Source organism: Mastomys coucha, unplaced genomic scaffold, assembly GCF_008632895.1.
Source record: "Mastomys coucha isolate ucsf_1 unplaced genomic scaffold, UCSF_Mcou_1 pScaffold15, whole genome shotgun sequence".
Lineage (NCBI taxonomy): Eukaryota > Metazoa > Chordata > Mammalia > Rodentia > Muridae > Mastomys > Mastomys coucha.
In genome coordinates, this window is record NW_022196897.1 from 131,672,365 (window position 1) to 131,691,836 (window position 19,472).

Genomic DNA, 19,472 nt, shown 5'->3' on the forward strand with positions numbered 1-19,472 from the left:
TCATCATTCTAAGCAGCTGATAATGGGTAGGATTATTCCGTGAGAAACACAACAATACTTTTTGTTTGCTTTCTGTAGTGCTGGTGATCAATCCCAGGGCCTGACACATGCTAGGCAAATGCTACCACTGAGCCACACACCCAAGCCCACAGATGGCTTGCTCTTTCTGTGTCTCCTAAAAATCCAGTTAACAAGAGTTTTGTTGACTCTTTTTTTAATGAGGAAATTGTTCTCTTAAGATCAGAGAGTTAAGTTCAGAACTGTGATAATCCCTAAGCCTCATCATATTACAGTTTGTGCTTTCCACAGCTGACAAGATGAACTCTTGAACTATGTGTACTGAGTCTCCACTTAGTATTTCAAAGAAGAACAAAGTATTTGGAGGAGTTAATCACAACATGGTGCACCATACAGAGTTACACAGCTCACGACACTAAGCAGTCAGATGCATACTCTGAAATGGGATCAAAACTAATCTTTTCCAAGGACAAACAAAAGAAGCACTCATCCAATTTTCTTTCCTTTCAATAAAAATAATTGCATCTGGTTCACCTTTAAGAACATTCAAGTAAGAATCAGCACTAGATTTATCGTACCATCGGGCAGAGATCTCTTATACAATGGCCCTAAATAAATGCATTAACAACCCTCCAGCAGTTCAAAGGGCTTCCCAGCTATTATTCTAGCTGTGATATAGTGGGGAGTGTAGAGACAGCTCAGCATTTGGAGGCCAATTCTGCCTCAGGCACTTACTAGTATTTTTTAATATATGTAGGGGGAAGGGAGTTTGGGAGGATGATTTCCCTGGGTCTCAAAAAACAGAAATGGAGAGATTTAGCCTGCTTGCCATACAGAATTAGAAGTCTTAAATCTTATATAAGTTCACAGTATTGACATCAAGATCATTACCTATTCTATACTTTTTGGATATAAATGCCATTTATGCTGATTGAATAACACTTTAATGTTATAATTCCAAGGATTTACAAAAATGTCAGACACTTTGGTTAACTTTGGTTTTATATCACAATGAAAATTAAAGTTTGATTAAAAAAAGTCATTTGTAATGAAATTTAGGCTTTATTTGTACTTTTGTGTGATTTTTAGCATTTTAAAAAGTGGGTTTTTATTTTGTAAGTGCTTCCTGGCTCACAACCTAACTGCTGGGATTACACATGCGTGCCAGCATGCCCAGTGGGAAATATGAGATCATTTATTTATTTATTTAGGTCTGCGTGGTATGGGTGGTGTATGTACATGGATGGGAGTGCACATACCTATGTGCATGCATGAAGAAGCCAGAAGTTGGGTATCTTCCTCTATCAGTCTGTACTTTAATCCTTTTAAATTGAGCCTTTCATTGCATTAGAAAGCTTGGCTTTTCTGCTAGACTAGCTGGTAAGTGAGTTTCCAAGATCAACTTGTCTCTGCCCACAATGCTGAAGTTAAAGGCTTGAACAGCTGCACTCACGTTTTATTTCTGTTCTTCAATTAATAACTACTTTATTCAGGAAGAGCAAGTCAAGGTCATATTCATATAAACACTGACATTGCAAAGTCCATGAAAAGGGGAAGGAGAGGACAAACCAGCTACAAACCTAACCCTGCCTCCCCCAGCACTACCATTGCACTCTGCCTATGGACAACTGCATATCTTCTCTGGACGACGCACTGCTTCTCTTTGAGACAACAGGGCAAACACCAGAAGTTGGGCTAGGAGGCTTTATTCTTTTGACAGTTCTTGTTAGATAGTTACATTACTAGTAAGACAGTAAAGCATTTAAAAACATACTAAGTATGAGATGGCTGAGGTCTCAGGTCAAACACCTCCCAATACATGTCATCCATTCCCTGACCTTTCCCAGTGTTGTTTCTTGGTTGTTTTCCAGATGAATACCATTTTCTGTGAGCTTCTGCAGTATATATTTTTTTGTAAATTTGGATTTTTTGGTAAAATTTCCTTTTTGTAGAATTGAAAACCTGTATACCTGGCTTTTTACATGGGTTCTGGGGATTCAAACCCAGCTCTCAAACTATCACAACAAGCACTCTTACCCACTGGACCAGTTCCAGAAATTATTATTTTTAAAAAACGGGGCCAGCATTGCAAGCTGCTGGAAGGCGATAAGGGGTCTGAATAGGGATTCTGAAACCTCACTGGTGGGGGTATTCTTCTAGATCTTAAACTGGGTAGCAATAGCCCACTGTTGTTCATTTTGTTACTATGACCAATCACCCCACATATGTCATAATTTTAGATTATATATTCAAAATCTTTTATGATAATTAAAAAATCAAATAGTAAGATAATCAAGCTCCTTGCTCTACATGTGTGGTACATGCAAGCTAGACAAAATATAGTATTTTCTACACCATCACTTCTTCCTATGGTAGACAGTGGTCATAAGCACAGCAGGCTCCCCTCCACATCTGCCTTATTGCAAACCTCTCTCCATCCAAGACTCTAAGATTCACAAGCAATTGTAAGCAGGGGACTGGAGCTGCAATTCCAATATGGTTAAAAGTGGCACCCATTACACTGTGCCTAGGGCTTTGAGTGGGGAACTCTGGGATCTCCTCTTTACAACAATAATCCTTTTCAAACAGAGTCACCTGTTAAGTTTGAAGCATCAGTAGGACTCAGTTGTAACCAATGGCGGGCGTCAGAGTCAGCCACAGCATCTGTGGGAGTGCTCAGGTCCGGGTCTTCCTCACAGGCCTGCCATGGGCTCACAGGTAGTTCTGCTTCATTGCTGTAGCCCACAGCTGTGTCACTACCAGTACTTTCACCTGGAACACAGAGAACCAACATTTGAGACCACAGGTATATGAAGATAAGGTTCAAAAATATCTCTATGTAAATAACACTTGCCCAGATGACAGATTTGCTCAGGGGTTTGGGTGGAATTTGAAGAATCTGGTTGGGGTTCAGTAGTGTCCCTGATAGCTTGCTTAACAAATCTAAATCTTCCAAGTATAGGGCATTAATAGGCTTTATGAAGTAGTATTCTGGTCACTGTTATTGCTCAATTATTCCATGTGCCCCAAAGTTACACAAAGTCCTAGTTCCCATTAAGATCCATCCATAACATGAGGAGATGGTGAGAAACAGGAGTATGATAGTAACTGATTTTACAGCATTGCATGGTTACTCTGCTATTTCAAGCCCAGTGTTTAGCATTAAATCAGGCTGCAGCATGCAGACAGATTCTAGGATGAAGTGTCCTACTACTACTGAAAATTTTCTCCTTTAAACACTAGAAATTTAAACTTATCACAATGTAATTATGTAGAGATTTTAAGCCTTATGTGGTTATTTATTTAATTTGGCACAGGATAAGCTTAGACAGCCTGGCTGCTTGAAGCCTTTCCTTCCACTGCTGATGGCCCTCAGCTGTGCCGTCTCTACTGCTTGCAAAGAACTGACAGTTGTCTCAGTATGCAGGTGAGCTGTGGGTGGGTCTCACAGAGCATTCTCTATAGAGCTACAGTCCTTGGAGGGGAAAGCAGTGCATGGGAAAGCTGCATTACACACCAGCAAGGGTCAGCCTGGGCGTGCAGGGGCTGCCGCTCTGCTACGCTGACAGGAGAGCCCAGCACAGGCCCAGACCTTGTAGCCTATGGTAACATCTTAGGATCCCAGTGAGATTTCATTTTCACACACTTGCCCTTTGGCTTCCGTGTACCTCGGAAGCTTTGTGTTCCTTCCCTGTGGGGACTTTGTGGGAAAGGTAGCTTTTCCTTATGCATCTGTCCACTCCCCAAAGTCCCTCTTGTTCTTCTCACCTGGATAAAGGCCCAGGGATAGAGAGACAGGCCTCTCAGGTATAGGCAACTAAGAGAAACTGTTTTACTATCTGGATTAACTACATAATTTCTAAGATCCCGATCATAAATATTCTCCACAGCCAGCTCTTCTCTACTAAGAAGATAACTACTTCACTTAGAAAAGAAGAGGAAACTAAAACAGGCCTACTCTGCAGCAGGCATGCGCAGACCCCATTTCCTGAAACTTACTCTTCTGTCTTTCCCTGCATCTCCCATGGGTCTGCTGTAAATCATCCTTCAGATCCAGCTCAGCAGGACTGCTGCTCCTTCGAACCAAGATCTTCAGACGAAAAGAAATGCTGCTTTCATTACCAGAAAGTTGAAACTTTTACCAGACTGTTATGTTCCTAGCCTATTTTTAAATAAAAGAAGCAATAATAGTAACAAAACACTGAATACTTTTTTCCTTTTGAAGGGTATGTTCACAGGCTAGTATAATTAAGTTACATGTTTCTCAAGATTCGAAACTCCAATTCATATTCTCTACTTGGTCAACTAATGCAGCTGAGTGGATATACTAAGAAGGGATGTTAAATCCTGCAGAAGTGGTTTATTTTGAAGTTCTATTTGCTTCTCTAATCAAATGCACACACAGTCACACAGTTCTCCAGGAGGCCTGAGCTCCCGTGAATGTCTGGGTAGGAAAAGTACACACTCCACCCAGACTTTCAAAGGGCTGCTCAGAACCTTCCTACTGATGCACTACAGAACTTTCCGGCCACAAAGAATGAAAAAATCAGGAGGCAACCTATATTCTCTAGAAATCTACAGCTTGCTTGGAGGGACAAAACATACACAAACTACACAAAAGAAAGAATAGGGTATATAAGCAAAATATAGAAATATACTCTGTGAAAAGTATATATAATAAAGTGTTACCTTAATCTGCTGATAGTTTCAGAAAAGCAGTTCAAGAAGGCTATAGCTAAGTGGTAGAAGGAAGGCAGGAGGGACTCAAGGCAGGAAGCATGGACTGGTAATCAGCAAGCTCTATGTGCAGGAAGGGGAGCACTCAGTCAACCCAATGCCCTACTAAGAGTACAGCCTGTGCTATCACTGCTAGTGGCAAGAATGAGAATCAGAACCAAAGTGGCACTTCCTGATTGCTTAAAAATGAAAATACAAATGCACTCCTGAACAGTCCTCATTAAGGTAGACACTTGAGTTTTCCACAGATTTAGATCAGCCTAATAGGTAACATAACAAAGATCACCAAAAATGTAGGAAACAAACCACCAGGCATAACAGTAACAGGAAAAAAAATAGAGATAGATTTAGATCCCCAGATGATTTCAGCAAATCAGATACAGAATCTAGAATTAGAATTTGTGAGCATTTTAAATGCATAAAAGATAAGAAAATAAAAATGACCAAGTAACAAGAGATTATTAGACACTACAAGATATACTTAATGAATTTGAACTCTGGAGCATAAAATACACTAGTGAGGCAAAAGCATACAAAACAAAACACTACCTCAAGGGAAGTATGACAGCCCAAACCCCTCCAAGTGCAAAACTACATCCAAAGGAAACTCTGCTTGCATGCTGGAGCTCATAGGAGCTCAAAGGAGCTCTGCTTGCATTCTGGAGCTCCAAGGCTCACTCCAAATGTCAGATTTATTGAACTGATGAAAGACAGAGGACACTTTTACTGGTGAAGCAATAACCCAGACTACAGCCATAGAGCCAAGGAGAATGGATAATATAAAAGGAAGCTTAGAAGATCTAGAGGACAGGGTAAGAAAGGCTAGTTTGTTTCTCTCTAGAATCCTGGAACAAAAGAGAATATTGTCTAAAAGGATGGCAGTATCTGAAGGCATCATTACAAGATTTCTCTAAAATAGCAGAAGAAAAGCATTTATAGATACACAGACATAGCATGGAACAGGATAGACAAATGCATACACCAGATGAAGTCTGTACTTAGATGCTGGATGCTCTGCAGTGACACTTAAGGACATGGACAAAGACCAACAAGAAACAACTAGACAAGATGGAGAGAAGGCATAGCAACAGCACCGAGAAAGACAAAAGGTAGTCCAAAAACTAACTTCCATCAGAAGAGGGCAGCAGAGAAAGAGAAGGAATCAGAACTGTGGTTGTTAAGATGCTGTGGTCCTGTTCAGAGAAAAAACACCCAAGGAACACAGTGGAGGCTGATATATTCAGAAAACAATACATATGACCGAGATGTGGTCTTTCAGATCAGTAAAGAAAAATTAGATTCAATAGATGAAACCTAGAACAAGCAGCTGGGGGATGACCTCCTCCATCTATAAACAAGAGACACTTTGAGGTGAATAAAAGACTTGAAAGTGAAATAAAAGACCAAAAGTAAAGAATTTTATAGAATAAAAATAAAACAATACTTTATCCTCTTGTAGTTGAAATGTTTTAATTCCACAAAATTCTACCATAATAGAGATTTTTAAAAAAGTAGGATTTGTGTTTCCGAAAGATACCAGAGTAAAAAGCAACCACACATAAGGAAAATGTCTGTTATAAACATAGTCAAAATAAAACCTCAGTCAATATTCAGACTGTACACAGAATTAGTACAAGTAAATGGGGGGAAAAAGTAAAATACAAAAGCCACTGGTTGACATTTCACAAATAAAACATAAACAGCCCATCAACATGGAGATTAAAACTTTATTAGTAATCTAAGAAATTCAAATATGATACTCCATTCCCATGCAGTTCACTTGCAAAGCTCTCAGAAGTCTGACAACACAAGGAGCTTGTGAGAACTCTTTACGTTGCTGATAGAGATATAAGGGGCACGAGCAGTGGGGAAGAAGTATCATTTTATAGACAAGTATAAGCTTTTATTGTATAATTTATTAATTCTACTGCTAGATAGTCACACAAACTTGGGAGGCAGAGGCAGGCGGATTTCTGAGTTCAAGGCCAGCCTGGTCTCCAGAGTGAGTTCCAGGACAGCCAGGGCTATACAGAGAAACCCTGTCTCGAAAAAAAAACCAAAAAAAAAAAAAAAAAAAACCAAGAAATATTTGAACATGGAGATCTTATGAAATGTCTAAGAAGGTACATAGTTGTATTAAAGAATCTAAATGCCATCAACAGAAGAGGAGGGAAACAGTGATAGATTTATAGTGCGCTATCTACAGCAGGGAACATTCAAATGAGTTAACTGGTATGTTACTACGTGAGGGTACTTACAAACATGCAGCTGAGTGAGCAACACAGCACCTACAGAATACTTATGTTATCTCTCATTTGCATTAGCACACATGCACATGAGAGAGGAAAACAAAGTCAACACCATGGTGCTTGCCTTTAATTGCACTTTGGAGGCAGAGGCAGACAGATCTCTGTGTTCCAGCCTGGTCTACAGAGAAACCCTGTCTTGAAAATCAAACAAAATACCAAAACCAAACCAAACAACAATAACAACAAAACTGGTGGCCAAAGCAGCATCTATACAATCAAGCTGGCACATATCTTTCTTAAACACATAAACACAAGAATTCAACTCTGCTATCTTCCAAGCAAGTGGAACCAGGGAAGGGCCCTTTATATTTTATATTTCTCAAATATCTATGTTTTCTATAAATATACACTAGGTTTGAAAACACGAATAGATGTTATCTTAAAGAATGAGTTATAGGCTGTTTGATTTTATATTTTATATTTGTTTTTTAAAAATGCCTTCTTTACAAAAACAAACAAAACCACACCAGATATACTTTATGAATACTGATCAGGTACAGCATTCCATCTGAAACACAGAAATGGGACTCTGAAATGAAGGTTTTATAGTATACCTGCTCAAAAGTGAATTGTACAACATGAGATCTGGAAGTAAATTCTACTTCATGCTGCATCCCAATCTTTGCAGAAAAGACTGTATTTTACATATAAAGCAAGTAAGTGACTCCAAGATTATTTGAACCTCTAATCCATCTAAGTGAGGAAAACTTTAACTACCATCAATAAGTTCATTGTCTTTGTATTCTTTATGCTGGGTTATCATAGCAGAGGGAAGTTCTCTTAGAAATCTTACTGTTATTCCTTCATGTTCATGCGTCACTTGTCCTTTACTCTCTTCAACAGACTTGGGTTCTGAAGAGCTCATATTCTGTGAATGTTCTACCTTTTGACCTAGAGACGGGGTAAGAACAATAAAATGTATGTTTCAGAAGGTAAAATAGGAGACAGACAGGCAGGTAAGCAGGCAGGCAGGCAGGCTGGCAGGGGCAGAAACAGATAGATAAACCATTGTATCCAGATGTCATAGGATACATAAAGGTGCTGAATTATGGGTCTGCACTAGCAGCATCTAAGGGTCCAATCTACAGAGTCCTGGCCTACAGTCCATAGTTGGCTTCAATTGGAAAGCTGTTCACTGTGGCTCATAGTTCCATTAGTATACTACATTGGACAGGAACATGCAGCACATCGCTCTGGGGAGGTGAGCTTGGAGACAACAGCACTGGACAAAAGGGCTGCCTGGGTTGGCCTGTGAAGCAACAGGAAGGGAACACCAGGACAGCTCTGTGTTGCTTGAATACGAAGACTAGCATAAGAAAGCAGAAGCAGTGTCAATGATTTAAAGAGGAATACCACCACAAAGCCTGTATTTAAGAAAAGATCATAAGAGCATCTGATAAATAATCTGGAGCCAATAAATTTGAAAGAAATTAACAAATAAAACCAGTTCCTAGAAAAACATCAAAACCAAATTAAGAAAATCAAAGTAGTCTTATAGTTCTTTAATTTAAATTTTACACAGCAAATATTGCATGTTTATCTTTTATAACATGCTGCTTTTGAAATCTGCACACATAAATCATTGTAATTCACATATATACTACCTCATACACGTATGTGGTCAGAGAACTTAAAAACCTCCTCTTGGTTAGGTATAGTGGTACATGCCAATAATCTAGCACCTGGAGGCTGGGGAGTCGGCTGCAAGTTCCAGGTTAGCCTGGGCTAATGGAATTCCTTAGATAAGCTCTGTCTGAGCTCTTCAGGGAGGGAGTACACCGTACTGCACACTAGACCACTGAAGCTTTTCTTTTCTCAGGTGAACTTTGTTAAAACTTGAAAGGATTAAAAATTCTTCTTAGAGGAAAACCCCAAGAAACTGGTGCATCCTCTCAAACATTTAAGGCAATTTCTTTTTTCTTTGTTTCTCCTGATAGTCCAAAATTAAACTCCAGGTTTCTGTATGCTAGGCAGTGTTCTACTGCAACGTATATACTCATATCCCTAATGATCAGCACAAAACCCTTTAAAGAACAGAAAGTTTTCAGATCACATATCTTCTCATCTTTATTTTTGCTACAATGTCTTATTTCAGGGGAGTTTCTAAGGAAAAGCTTTCCCCCACATCCACTAACTCTACTATCTGAACACACAGGAGAACCTGCTGACAAGCAAGACAGTGTTTTCTGACTGACTTACGGACTAAAGTGGAACGACTGGCGCACTGACGGACACTGTACACACTGAGATTTGTTTCCTCACTGTAAGATACGCTAGCACTGTCCACAGCTTCAGTAACCACTGTCTGTCTCCTCACCTTCCACACCCTGTTGCCTCGGAAAGCAAGAGAAACCCGGTGCGTGCTCTGAAAGGGCACCTTTCCATCCCAGTGGAGTCTGTGAGCTGCTAACAAACCTTCACACAGCTGGCCAGCTTTCACTCCCATTCCAACCCCTCCAGCTCTCCCCACAGCCTGGCCCTCCTGCCTCTCCTGCTTTCTTTCTGCCTTGTGCTTTACTAAGTGACGTTCCTCTGAGAACACCCCATGTCCCTCCTATTCCAGTCACTTCAGACTCCTCTCTAGTTCCCAGTCTATTATATAGCAACACAGTCTCACTTCCAGAAGTCACATTCTTACTGTCAAGTCAAAATGTTAATAAATACCTGCGCTGGGGAGACGGCACAATGGTGACGGCCCTGTTGTGCAAGCGTGAGGACCTGAGCTCTGATCCCCAGAAGTCATGTAAAAAGCTGGATGAGGCAGCATGGGACTGTAACCTGGGGCAGGGCAGAGACAAGGGCCTCTTTAGAGCTACTAGTAAGCTTTCAAAGATCAGCAAAACATTTTGCCTCTAAATAAATGAATAGAATGAATAGGTTGGAACTCATCAAGTCAAACTTTGTCCTCCAGACATGCACATATACATACTAGCAACACATACATAACATGCAACTTCTCTCTCTCTCTCCTCTCTCTCTCTCTCTCTCTCTCTCTCTCTCTCTCTCTCTCTCTCTCTCTCTCTCTCTCTCTCTCTTTCTCTCTCTCTCCCCACTTAAATTAAATGTAATAAGCAATACTGCCTGCAGCCTACCCCCATCCCAAGACCAAACTCATGGCTTTGTGCTAATAACTGAGGACTCAGTTAGCCATAGGGCAATTAATCCCTATACTTGGGAGGCAGAAGCAAGAGGGACCTGCAAGTTTGAGGCCAGCCTAGTCAACAAACTGAGTCTCAGGGCTGCCACAGAAGAAGTGGGAGACCCTGTCCTCAAAATTAATCAACCAGTTAAACAAGCAACTGAAGTTTCCACACACCTTGAGAAGAATCTGAGTACAAGCGCTCAGTGATGTCAGAGGTGCTGCTGCTCCGGGGCACCTGCTGCTGTCCTACCACGAGATAGTCACAGTCGGCTGCAGCTGCGCTCTCTGCCTGCTGGAACTCCTCCACTTCTGAAAGCATTAACACAAAACACACAGAACTTGTGGGTGGCGGTTATACAAAACATTTCACTTAACTGATCTAAAACACTAAGTTTCAGATTTTTTTTTTTTTTTTAGAAACGAGACTATAAGGTAATCTGCACACACATCATCAAACTTCCTGTACTTATTATCAGTAATATTCCACTCCATAAGTAAGTTTTTCTTAATTCTAGTTATCCTTTTGTTTTCCAGGTGAAGGAAGGAAACAAGAGAAAATAACACAAAAATGGTTGATAACTCTGAGTCATTTGTAACCCCCAGCAGGAAGGAAAGACTCAGCCATGCAGGAAATGCACAGATAGGTAAATAATACTTGAGGAGAGCACAGCACTAAGAGGAAAGGAAACAGGGACGCCAGCTGTACTGGTGCTTCTAATAGGTGATGTGTAACTGTGCAAAATAAAGTGCTATTTAATACTCATTACAATGTACAAAGCTGAACTGGTCACTAAGCACAAAATGATCTACATAGTATAAAGTGGAAAATGAAAGTCATCATTAGCACCCAACATTAGATAATCTTGCTAATACTTTATGTCCTATATTACCTTGGAGAATGAGTCCCCTTCTAGCCATTTCTAAAGTACACAGTTCATTTGAATCTTTTACGACCAGTCATGGCACCCTACCCTCTCCCTCTACACTCACAGCCCCAGGACTGTATCACCTTCAGCCTAGGTCATCTGAGTAGTCTGCCACCTAGTCACCAGCTCCTTCTGTTTGCTATTCTCTACATGGCTGTCAGAGAGACCTCTCTAAAATGAAGATGTGACTGCCTGCCATCAATCAACTCTGTGCTCACCTGCACTATGCCACCCCTACCTCACAAACCGATTGATTCCTAATCATAATGCAGGAGTTCCCACTCTCTGCAGCCTCAGCAACACTGATCCTCTTGGCACCTGCTTCCCTCCTCCTCCTGCTCTTCACTCCCCTCTGCTAATCTCAGCCCTGTACCCTGCCCATCATCCCCATGCTGCACCAAGCACATGTAAACCTTGCTCTGCATCCTGCACACAAAGCCACTGCTCAGCTCCTCACTACAGTCCAAACTCACTGATAACGTCATAAAATGTCACATCCCCATACTCATGTCACCATGTTTTCCAAAAATGAAAAAATAAATAAGCTTTACTACTTTCTAAACAGAGAGCTCCCAAGCTCTGCCTGTACTATCTAAACTGACATGGAGATATACTGCCAATGGGTGATGCTCACCCATGAGAAGTCCTCCCACCTGCATATAAGCCACGGTAAAGGCTCACTCCAGCTGAGGAGATGTGTGGACACAGGGTGATTCTTGGTTTAATACATGAGATTTCCACAAACAACTGCTGCTCTGCTTTTGTCTACCCAAATGAAAATTCCATTTTCTACTACACTAGTACATTACAAGGCCTCAAAACTATGAGCTTTGTGTGGGTCTTCATTATGAATCAAGTTCCAACTAGGCCATAGTTTAAAGATGGATGGTGATATGAACCTGAGCACAGAAAAAAGATAGGCCAAGATGGCATAAAGGGACAGTCTCAAATTTCCCAGGTCATCTTTGCCTTCCCTTGAGCACAGAAGTCCCACAAGGTATATTCACACACTGTAGTCTACCTATACATTCCAAAGCAAAGACTAGGCTCTTTTCAAAGATCTGCTAGAATATTTAGCACCTAAACACTATAGGCCAGGACTTCCAGTTACCCTTTTACTCTATTTCACAAGATAGTGAGGTGACAATACTCTATTTGTCACTCCTGTACCAGTAGAGGGAGCCCAAGAGCTTCCAAACATCCTGAAAAATAATTGGCCAAAAATAATTGTGGACAGAGGGAAGAGAGGTTTTTTTTTTTCTTTCTTTTTTCTTTTCTTTTTTTTTTTCTCTGAAGTCTGGTGCCAAACACTGGTAGATGCCAGTTTCTGAGTTTTGAGCAGAAGTAAATAAGAACTGAGCCAACTCTGGCAGCATCTTTGTAAAGATAAAGAACATCGCCATCTGGTGGGATGCAACACAGCCACAGCACCATGGCTTCCAAATTAGAGTGTCCCCACTGGTCCTCAGCACAGCAGACGGAGGACACAGAGCCTGCTACCACCAGCTGTCTGCCTTCCCAACAGGCAGGCCTAATACATCTTTTAAGGCTTTGTTTTTGCAAAACTGTTAAGAGGGACTTCTCAGATGGAGAAAATCCAAGCCTGGAGAAAGAACTGGAAATGGCAGGAATGGAAGAATGGGCGAGAGAAGTGGAAGGAAAGGAACAGCCACATTCCTTGCTGTGTGTAAACTGTATTCAGTAAGAGCTCTATACAATGGACAAGAGAATGTCGCTTTAACACCTTTTCCTTCCTAATGGTTCTCGGGCTCCCTCTGCTGGCATGCTGTTTTTGAAGAAAGACCATGTTGGACTAGGCTATTCCCATTCTACTGTGTCCAGCTGACTGGCTTTTTTGTAACTAATGAAAATTATTTTAATACTGATGTAAAATGTAAAGACACAGGATTGCCTATCAAACAAAAAAAAAAAGGACATCTGAGTTATAAAACAATTGTGCAATAAATTTAGATTTGATGCATCCTGTATTAAATGTCACAATTTCTGTTTAAATCACTTTGAAGAGCTGAATTCTGCCTCAAATTCTAAGTTCATTTATCCTCTGTGAAGTCTAATAACACCCGATCAAAAGCACTAACTTTCCTGTCTCTTGAGGATGTAGTTACTCAACACCATTCCTAACTCACTGCTTTCTAAAGCTCCATTGAAACCATCAGCAAAATGATCATAAGGATTCATTTCTTTTACCCCCACTGAGAAGTCAGCATGACTAAAGTAAATGTGTATGTTCTTCAGCTAACTTCTATTTTCTCCAGATGTCTGTCTACTTTTCATTCACTCTTTAATTACAGACTTCCTTATTTCATCTTATTAAATAAGCAAAAATTCTATGTTCCATTTGTCCCTCATGCAAGGCTGCACAAGCACAATTAGAATGTAAGGTCCTAGTTTTAAAAATACCATTCATGATGCCAACTTGATCTTATAAAAGCTCAGGAGCTGCTTCCCATTTCTTGCTGTCCACAGGTCATGCTTACTGAGAGTAAGTTAGTCCATGTTCTAACAAGAAGAACTTCCATGGAGCTTATGGGAAGACAGAAAAACAGCTGAGCAAGGTTTCCCCTTAGGTCCCACAAACTGGGATAAAGGAAGACAGTAGTATAATCTGCTAGTTATAACCATTACAATATTCCTAAAAGAAAAAAGAAAAATCTACCCTTGAATAGCATGCAATGCTACAGACTGATAAATGTCCCAACAGAGAAAACAGTAACACTGCAAGACAAACAGGAGGGACTGTTTTCATGAAAGAGAGAGGGAACTCCCCAGCTGTCACACCTACTTCCCAGGTGCACGGATTTCTCCCTACTCAGATTAATGGAAGTGGGTAGTTTTGACTCTCCCCAAATTCAAACACCACTTGCTTCCCACACCTCCAGATCTACTAGCATTGCTTCTATTATTACAATTTTGGTAGGTTGACTCACATAGATTAGATGCCAAAACAAGGACTGCTGCTGCCATAATAAAAACAAAACTAGAAACCACTGACACAGTAAAACTAAAAGAAAAGGAAAAAAATACTCAATGTGTAGCCAGCAAGGAGAACTTAAATGCCCTGCTTATCATTTAAGTGCAGCTTAGTAGGAGATAGCCATCCGCTCAGAGGCCTATCAGAACACAAACCATGCTGCAAATTACCAGCCAGGAAGAATGGATACTCACTTCTCCCACCCTAGTCTACAGACAGAACAGTCACAAAGGACAATGGAATCACACTAATACAGGACACCTGGAGTGAAACTGAGAAGGCACTCATTACTGTACCTGTCACATCAAATGGCAGCAGCAGTTTGTCCTTAAAGTCACCCTGCTATAAAAGCTGTGAAGATGGCAAAGATAGGGAACACAGACCTGCTCCAGCCTGCTCCACTCTGCTCCACTTTACAGGGCTATTTGCCCCAACTGCACAATAGATCATAGAGGTTTGACCATCTTCAAACCTCTGGTTTCAATGAGGGTATTGAGTAGGATCTCCGGCTTCTACCTACCAGATGCCAATAGCAACATCTTACTGTGACAACCAAAAATGTTTCTCGATGTTGCCAAATCATTCCTAGTTGAGAATCATTGCAGAAAGTTATTCAACTTCTGCTAGTGCCATGCACACACATATAAGGACCAAGAATTTGAGTTAATGAAAATGTAACTCTGAATAAGAACAAAACTTTTGCAAATTAAGACATTAATAGGAAGGATTTTTTTTTCTGAGAACATATTCTAGAAAAACTAGTAAAAAAAAAAAAACTTAAATGTAACAGTATGGAAATAAAATAGAGAAAGAAATAAAAAATTTCACATTAAAGAGTTCTTTTTGGTGTCAATTAGCCAAACACATAGCAAATTCTTTTCAATGTCTCATTAATTACCTCTAAGAATAGCATTTTCTGGACAATCTAATCCTCAGGCATTTACTACTAAGCAGCAACTTACCTGACGGTCGCCCCTTCTGATGCTGGCCACCCTTACTGTTTCCACATTCAGTGTTTACTAAAGAGAGTTTCTGAGCGACATTGTAGTCCTCATTCTCAGTTAAAATAAGCTTCTTCCCTCATGGTATTTTACTTAAGCTTTGATTCTTTATTGCCAAACTACAATGGTGCTACAGTGTTTATACTATAGAAACCGTAATTATACTATCTCCAGTATTGAAAATGTCTTAATCTATATTAGAATTCAGAACATTAAAGGAACATGAAAATATTTCCCTCTTAAGGTCTAATTCACCTTAAAAAAAATCACTGAAAAAATATCTTGCTGTAGATTTTATTATTCAATACATAAAGTAAATAAATTCCCTTTGAGAAGTGACTAGGCAAAACATGAGAAAACTCATTTTTGGTACCACAATACCCTCCTTTGTAAGTGGCACAGGGTGATTCCACACGGTGGTTGGACACAGTGTGGCAGCATGATGCATGGACAATGTGAGAGAAGTGACCTGGTACCAGAATAACTCATGTATCTATCACCTTCATCATTTATTTGAGAAGTTCATTCAAAACGCCCTACTCAGGCAATTTCAAGATATACAATAGATTATTATTAACTATATTCACCTTGCTGTGCTAGAGGGAAAAAAATACACATAAACTTAATCCAGTTGAATTAACTGGGTGAAGTCTAAGAACAAATATTTTGAAAAATAGCACTGTTTAGGTTTCTTTTTAATTAAAACCTCAATTATCAGCATGAATCTGATAACTAGCAGGATTATAGAATTTTTGACTACCTAATAGCTACTAAATGTGAACTACACAAAAACAACCATTAAATTTTTTTGAAATTTAGCACAAGTGCAAGAGACAGCTTCTGGGTGTTACTGGGGGTAGTCACGAAGGCAACTCGGCCTGGGGCAGGAGGGAGCAGCCAAGGGATATGGATGGACACATGAGACAACAGTACAGTACCTGACAGCCTGTGAGAGCAAGAGGAGTAAGAGAGACCAGGTAAGAGAGCGCTCACGGTATGGAGGAGGAGCGGGACGCTTTTAGTAGCAGGCAAAGCCTCAGAGAGGTGGACACAGTTGCTGATAGACTGGCTTCGCTTAGCTTCCAGGAGAGATAAAGTAACATTGTATCAGAGCACATCAAGATATTTTACCACTTCTAAGTTCTTAAGGTGCTGCATTTCCTTTAAACATTCAAAGGAAGCCATTTTAAGCTCTAAAGAAATCAATAAAATGAGAGAACTAAATCACAGTCCCTAAATACAGCCAACCTTGCAGCCAATCACTGATGATTTAGAATGGCTAGTCCATAAAAAGAACTAGTTTCATTTAAGAATGCTTCCTTTTGCTACTGTGTATCAGGATGATGTCTTGTTTGCTCAACCTCATCATTATTACATTATCAGCACATTACTATCTCTTCCTAAAGGATACACATACAAAGATCACAGTGAGAAAAAGAAAATCTGGTCCAAGACAAAAGTTTTTCTATTAAGTCATAAATAATTCAGAAATTGATTTACTGAGAGCTGACTGCATTTAAAAGTTAATCATTTAGCATTTAGTGAATGAGATATCCCCAAAGTTCATAAATATATGACTCAGATATTTTTATTTGATACACATGAAACCGTTTTTTATTATATTTCACATTTAGTTAAGCAAAAGTTTCTCAGTATGAACTTTTGATTTTCTCATTGTTAAATGAATGTTAAATAAACATTCAATAAAGCAAACATGGAATGTGCTTCAGATACATAAAACTATCCTTAAAATTCATAAAACCATTATGATTATTTGTTGTATTATTATTTTATGTACCTCTGCTAAGCATAAGTAAAAAAAAAAACCTTATACAATGGTGGCACACTTTAAAAAACAGAAACAAACTTTTTACTCTGCTGTTCCTTCCCCTGTCCCTTGCTATCAGCATTCCAGCAATGAGATGACTACATAGTTCATGAATGTGTAAGATAATGTGGAAAGGACAACAACCATGTAAATGTCAAAGTATAGAAGATTTGTTTATCTCTGTAGGCAGCCGGCATTTCATTTGAACACTGTTTAAAACCTTTTCTTTTAGTAACCAAATAGTTATACATTTTTCCAAAATAGATCACCATGAATTTTACAAATAGTAAACTACTGGCTGTTTTATGTGGTGATTAAGACTCACTTTGATCACTCTGAGTTTAGACAACTGAAATCTCACTGTCATTGACAGTCAGGGCCAGAGTTGTCTTTCCATGACAGGCCTCTGCAGTTACACTCTGATATTGTCTCTATAAAAATTTTTCCCCTGGTCTCAGCATCTGTGACAGCTTCTTTACCTAACTGAAATCTGTGAAGTGAACCATTGTAGTGAAGATCCTGAACTGCTCTCTCAATGACATTAGAAAAACAAAGTCATTTTTGCAATGGTTATCCCATAATAATTACTGCTAGCTGCTACTAATTCCTCCTGAAAACATGAAGAATGGTCTCAGTGAGCTTCTACACTCACAGAAATGCCTTCATTATACTCACACTACAGGGAAAATACTCTGGGCCTTTAAATAGGAAAATAAAACTGAGTAACATCACCCATGTGTATTAGTCTTAATAAACAACAAGGTATACAAAAATCTTCAAAGACCGTTAATAGTTAACAACAAATTCATAACATTTATCACTTTTAAAGGCATAAAATACTATAGAATATATATATATATATACATATATGAGCATTCATGCATACATGTATATATATAAAACACAAAGATAATAGACTTATGTAACTTACAGTCCTCATTGTCTTTCAAATATAAAACAGTTCCAGACTTTTAAAATGTAGTTAATTCTACAGAAGCCAACCTTACAGTTTTAAGGTACATACTCCACAAATATCCTTATAAAACCTTTATAAATGGTTTGTCCAGTGTCATGTAGCCCCTCAAATACCTAGAAGATCGTTAAACAGAACCTGCCTTTCCTGAATGCTTTCTAAAGTATGTTGGTGCTTCTACCACATGGTTGGTTTAAAACGTCTGCAAATTAGGATTTGCAATGTCATATGAAATATGCATATATTTGCTGCTGATCAACATGTACAAATAAAATTTTTGAACTAGTGCTTATACTTGGAATTCAAGAGTGGTAAAGGCAGCATAAGTCTACACAGCTTGGGAAGGACACTCACTGCCTTTGCCACAGGCTTCTGAGAACTTTCCCTGAAGGAACCAGTGACAGCAGGAATACTGAGGATTCAACTGAGACAGGAAATCTCAGTGGGCCTCCTCAGGACTGCATGGTTTTAGGAATTAAGGTTCTCAGCAACAGAATGAAGGAAAACAATTAGAATAGGTAGTGCAAATAACTAAAAAGATAATTACCAGCAAATGCTACGGCATAATAAGGAATGAGTAAGTCACAGTTAGAGAGCAACATACTTAGACAAAAACATGCCAACAGGATGCTAAACTGTCTATATTAGGCTTCTAATCAGCAATGAAAATATGTTATTTAACAAACATTTATTTTATGGTCTAAGGATCTTGTTTATGCTTTTCTGAAGCTGTTGACTATCAACTCTAATTGCATGGTACTTCTGATGAAAGAAAATATCAAAAACTAAGGTACTATTGTTTCAATCCTAAATCAGAACACAAATGGAGAAGAGAACCTTTTGTACAGATTTGTCTCTTGCCTTAGTAAACCATAACAAGGCAGTCTGCTAGTCAGCAGCTTCTCCATCAAGTACCAGTGCTAGCCCAAATGGGCTGTAAATGCAGCATCTTTAGGCATAGGAAGGTCTCTGCTTTCAAAGAAGCAAAAGATGAGAATGTGTCCATTATTCCTAAACCCAAGGGTGTCCCCTCATTGTCTTTGCTGGAACTCTAAAAGGAACACCTTCTTGTAATGACATCACCAAGACTAAAGATGTATTTATCATGTTCTCTTTCACAGTACATATTTTAGAAATAAAAAACAAAACCTGTGACTTGAGAAAAAAGCAGAACGGAAAGTTTATAAAATACTGACACAGTTCATCTAATAAAAGGTTTACTGTTTAAATTCTGAATAAAAATTTAAAACATTTCTATAAAATCATTTAAATAATGACTAGATTTGTTAAAAAAATACTTACCAGTTGCTTTTTGACGGACAGTATTTCTTGCCTTCTCTACTCCTGGTGCTCCAGATGTGGTGGCACTTCTGAATCTCATTGGCTCAGTCACATCTGGATGGCTACGCCAGCTGAGAGAAAAGGATCTCCCAACAGTGGTCCCTTTTTGGGGTTCTAGGACACAACCTGAAAAAGGGTAAGATTGCTGCTACTCATTTTATTGCCTAGGCTGTTCAACAAATTATATATATATATATATATATAT

General features: G+C 39.3%; 1 protein-coding gene across 3 annotated transcripts in view; it reads right to left on the bottom strand.

Annotated features, from left to right (window-relative positions):
• The window catches only part of Ralgapa2 (Ral GTPase activating protein catalytic alpha subunit 2), a 285,753-nt gene that overhangs the window by 166,044 nt on the left and 100,237 nt on the right, over positions 1–19,472 (bottom strand). For 2 of the 3 annotated variants that reach the window (XM_031372139.1, XM_031372141.1), the window contains 7 exons: positions 19,229–19,393; positions 16,064–16,204; positions 10,381–10,515; positions 9,729–9,842; positions 7,858–7,955; positions 4,018–4,108; positions 2,614–2,790 (listed from right to left, as the gene is read on the bottom strand). In XM_031372139.1, the coding sequence (XP_031227999.1) occupies positions 2,614–2,790; positions 4,018–4,108; positions 7,858–7,955; positions 9,729–9,842; positions 10,381–10,515; positions 16,064–16,204; positions 19,229–19,393 (921 nt within the window). The remainder of the gene's footprint in view (positions 1–2,613; positions 2,791–4,017; positions 4,109–7,857; positions 7,956–9,728; positions 9,843–10,380; positions 10,516–16,063; positions 16,205–19,228; positions 19,394–19,472) is intronic. The other variant, XM_031372140.1, reaches the window with a different exon arrangement.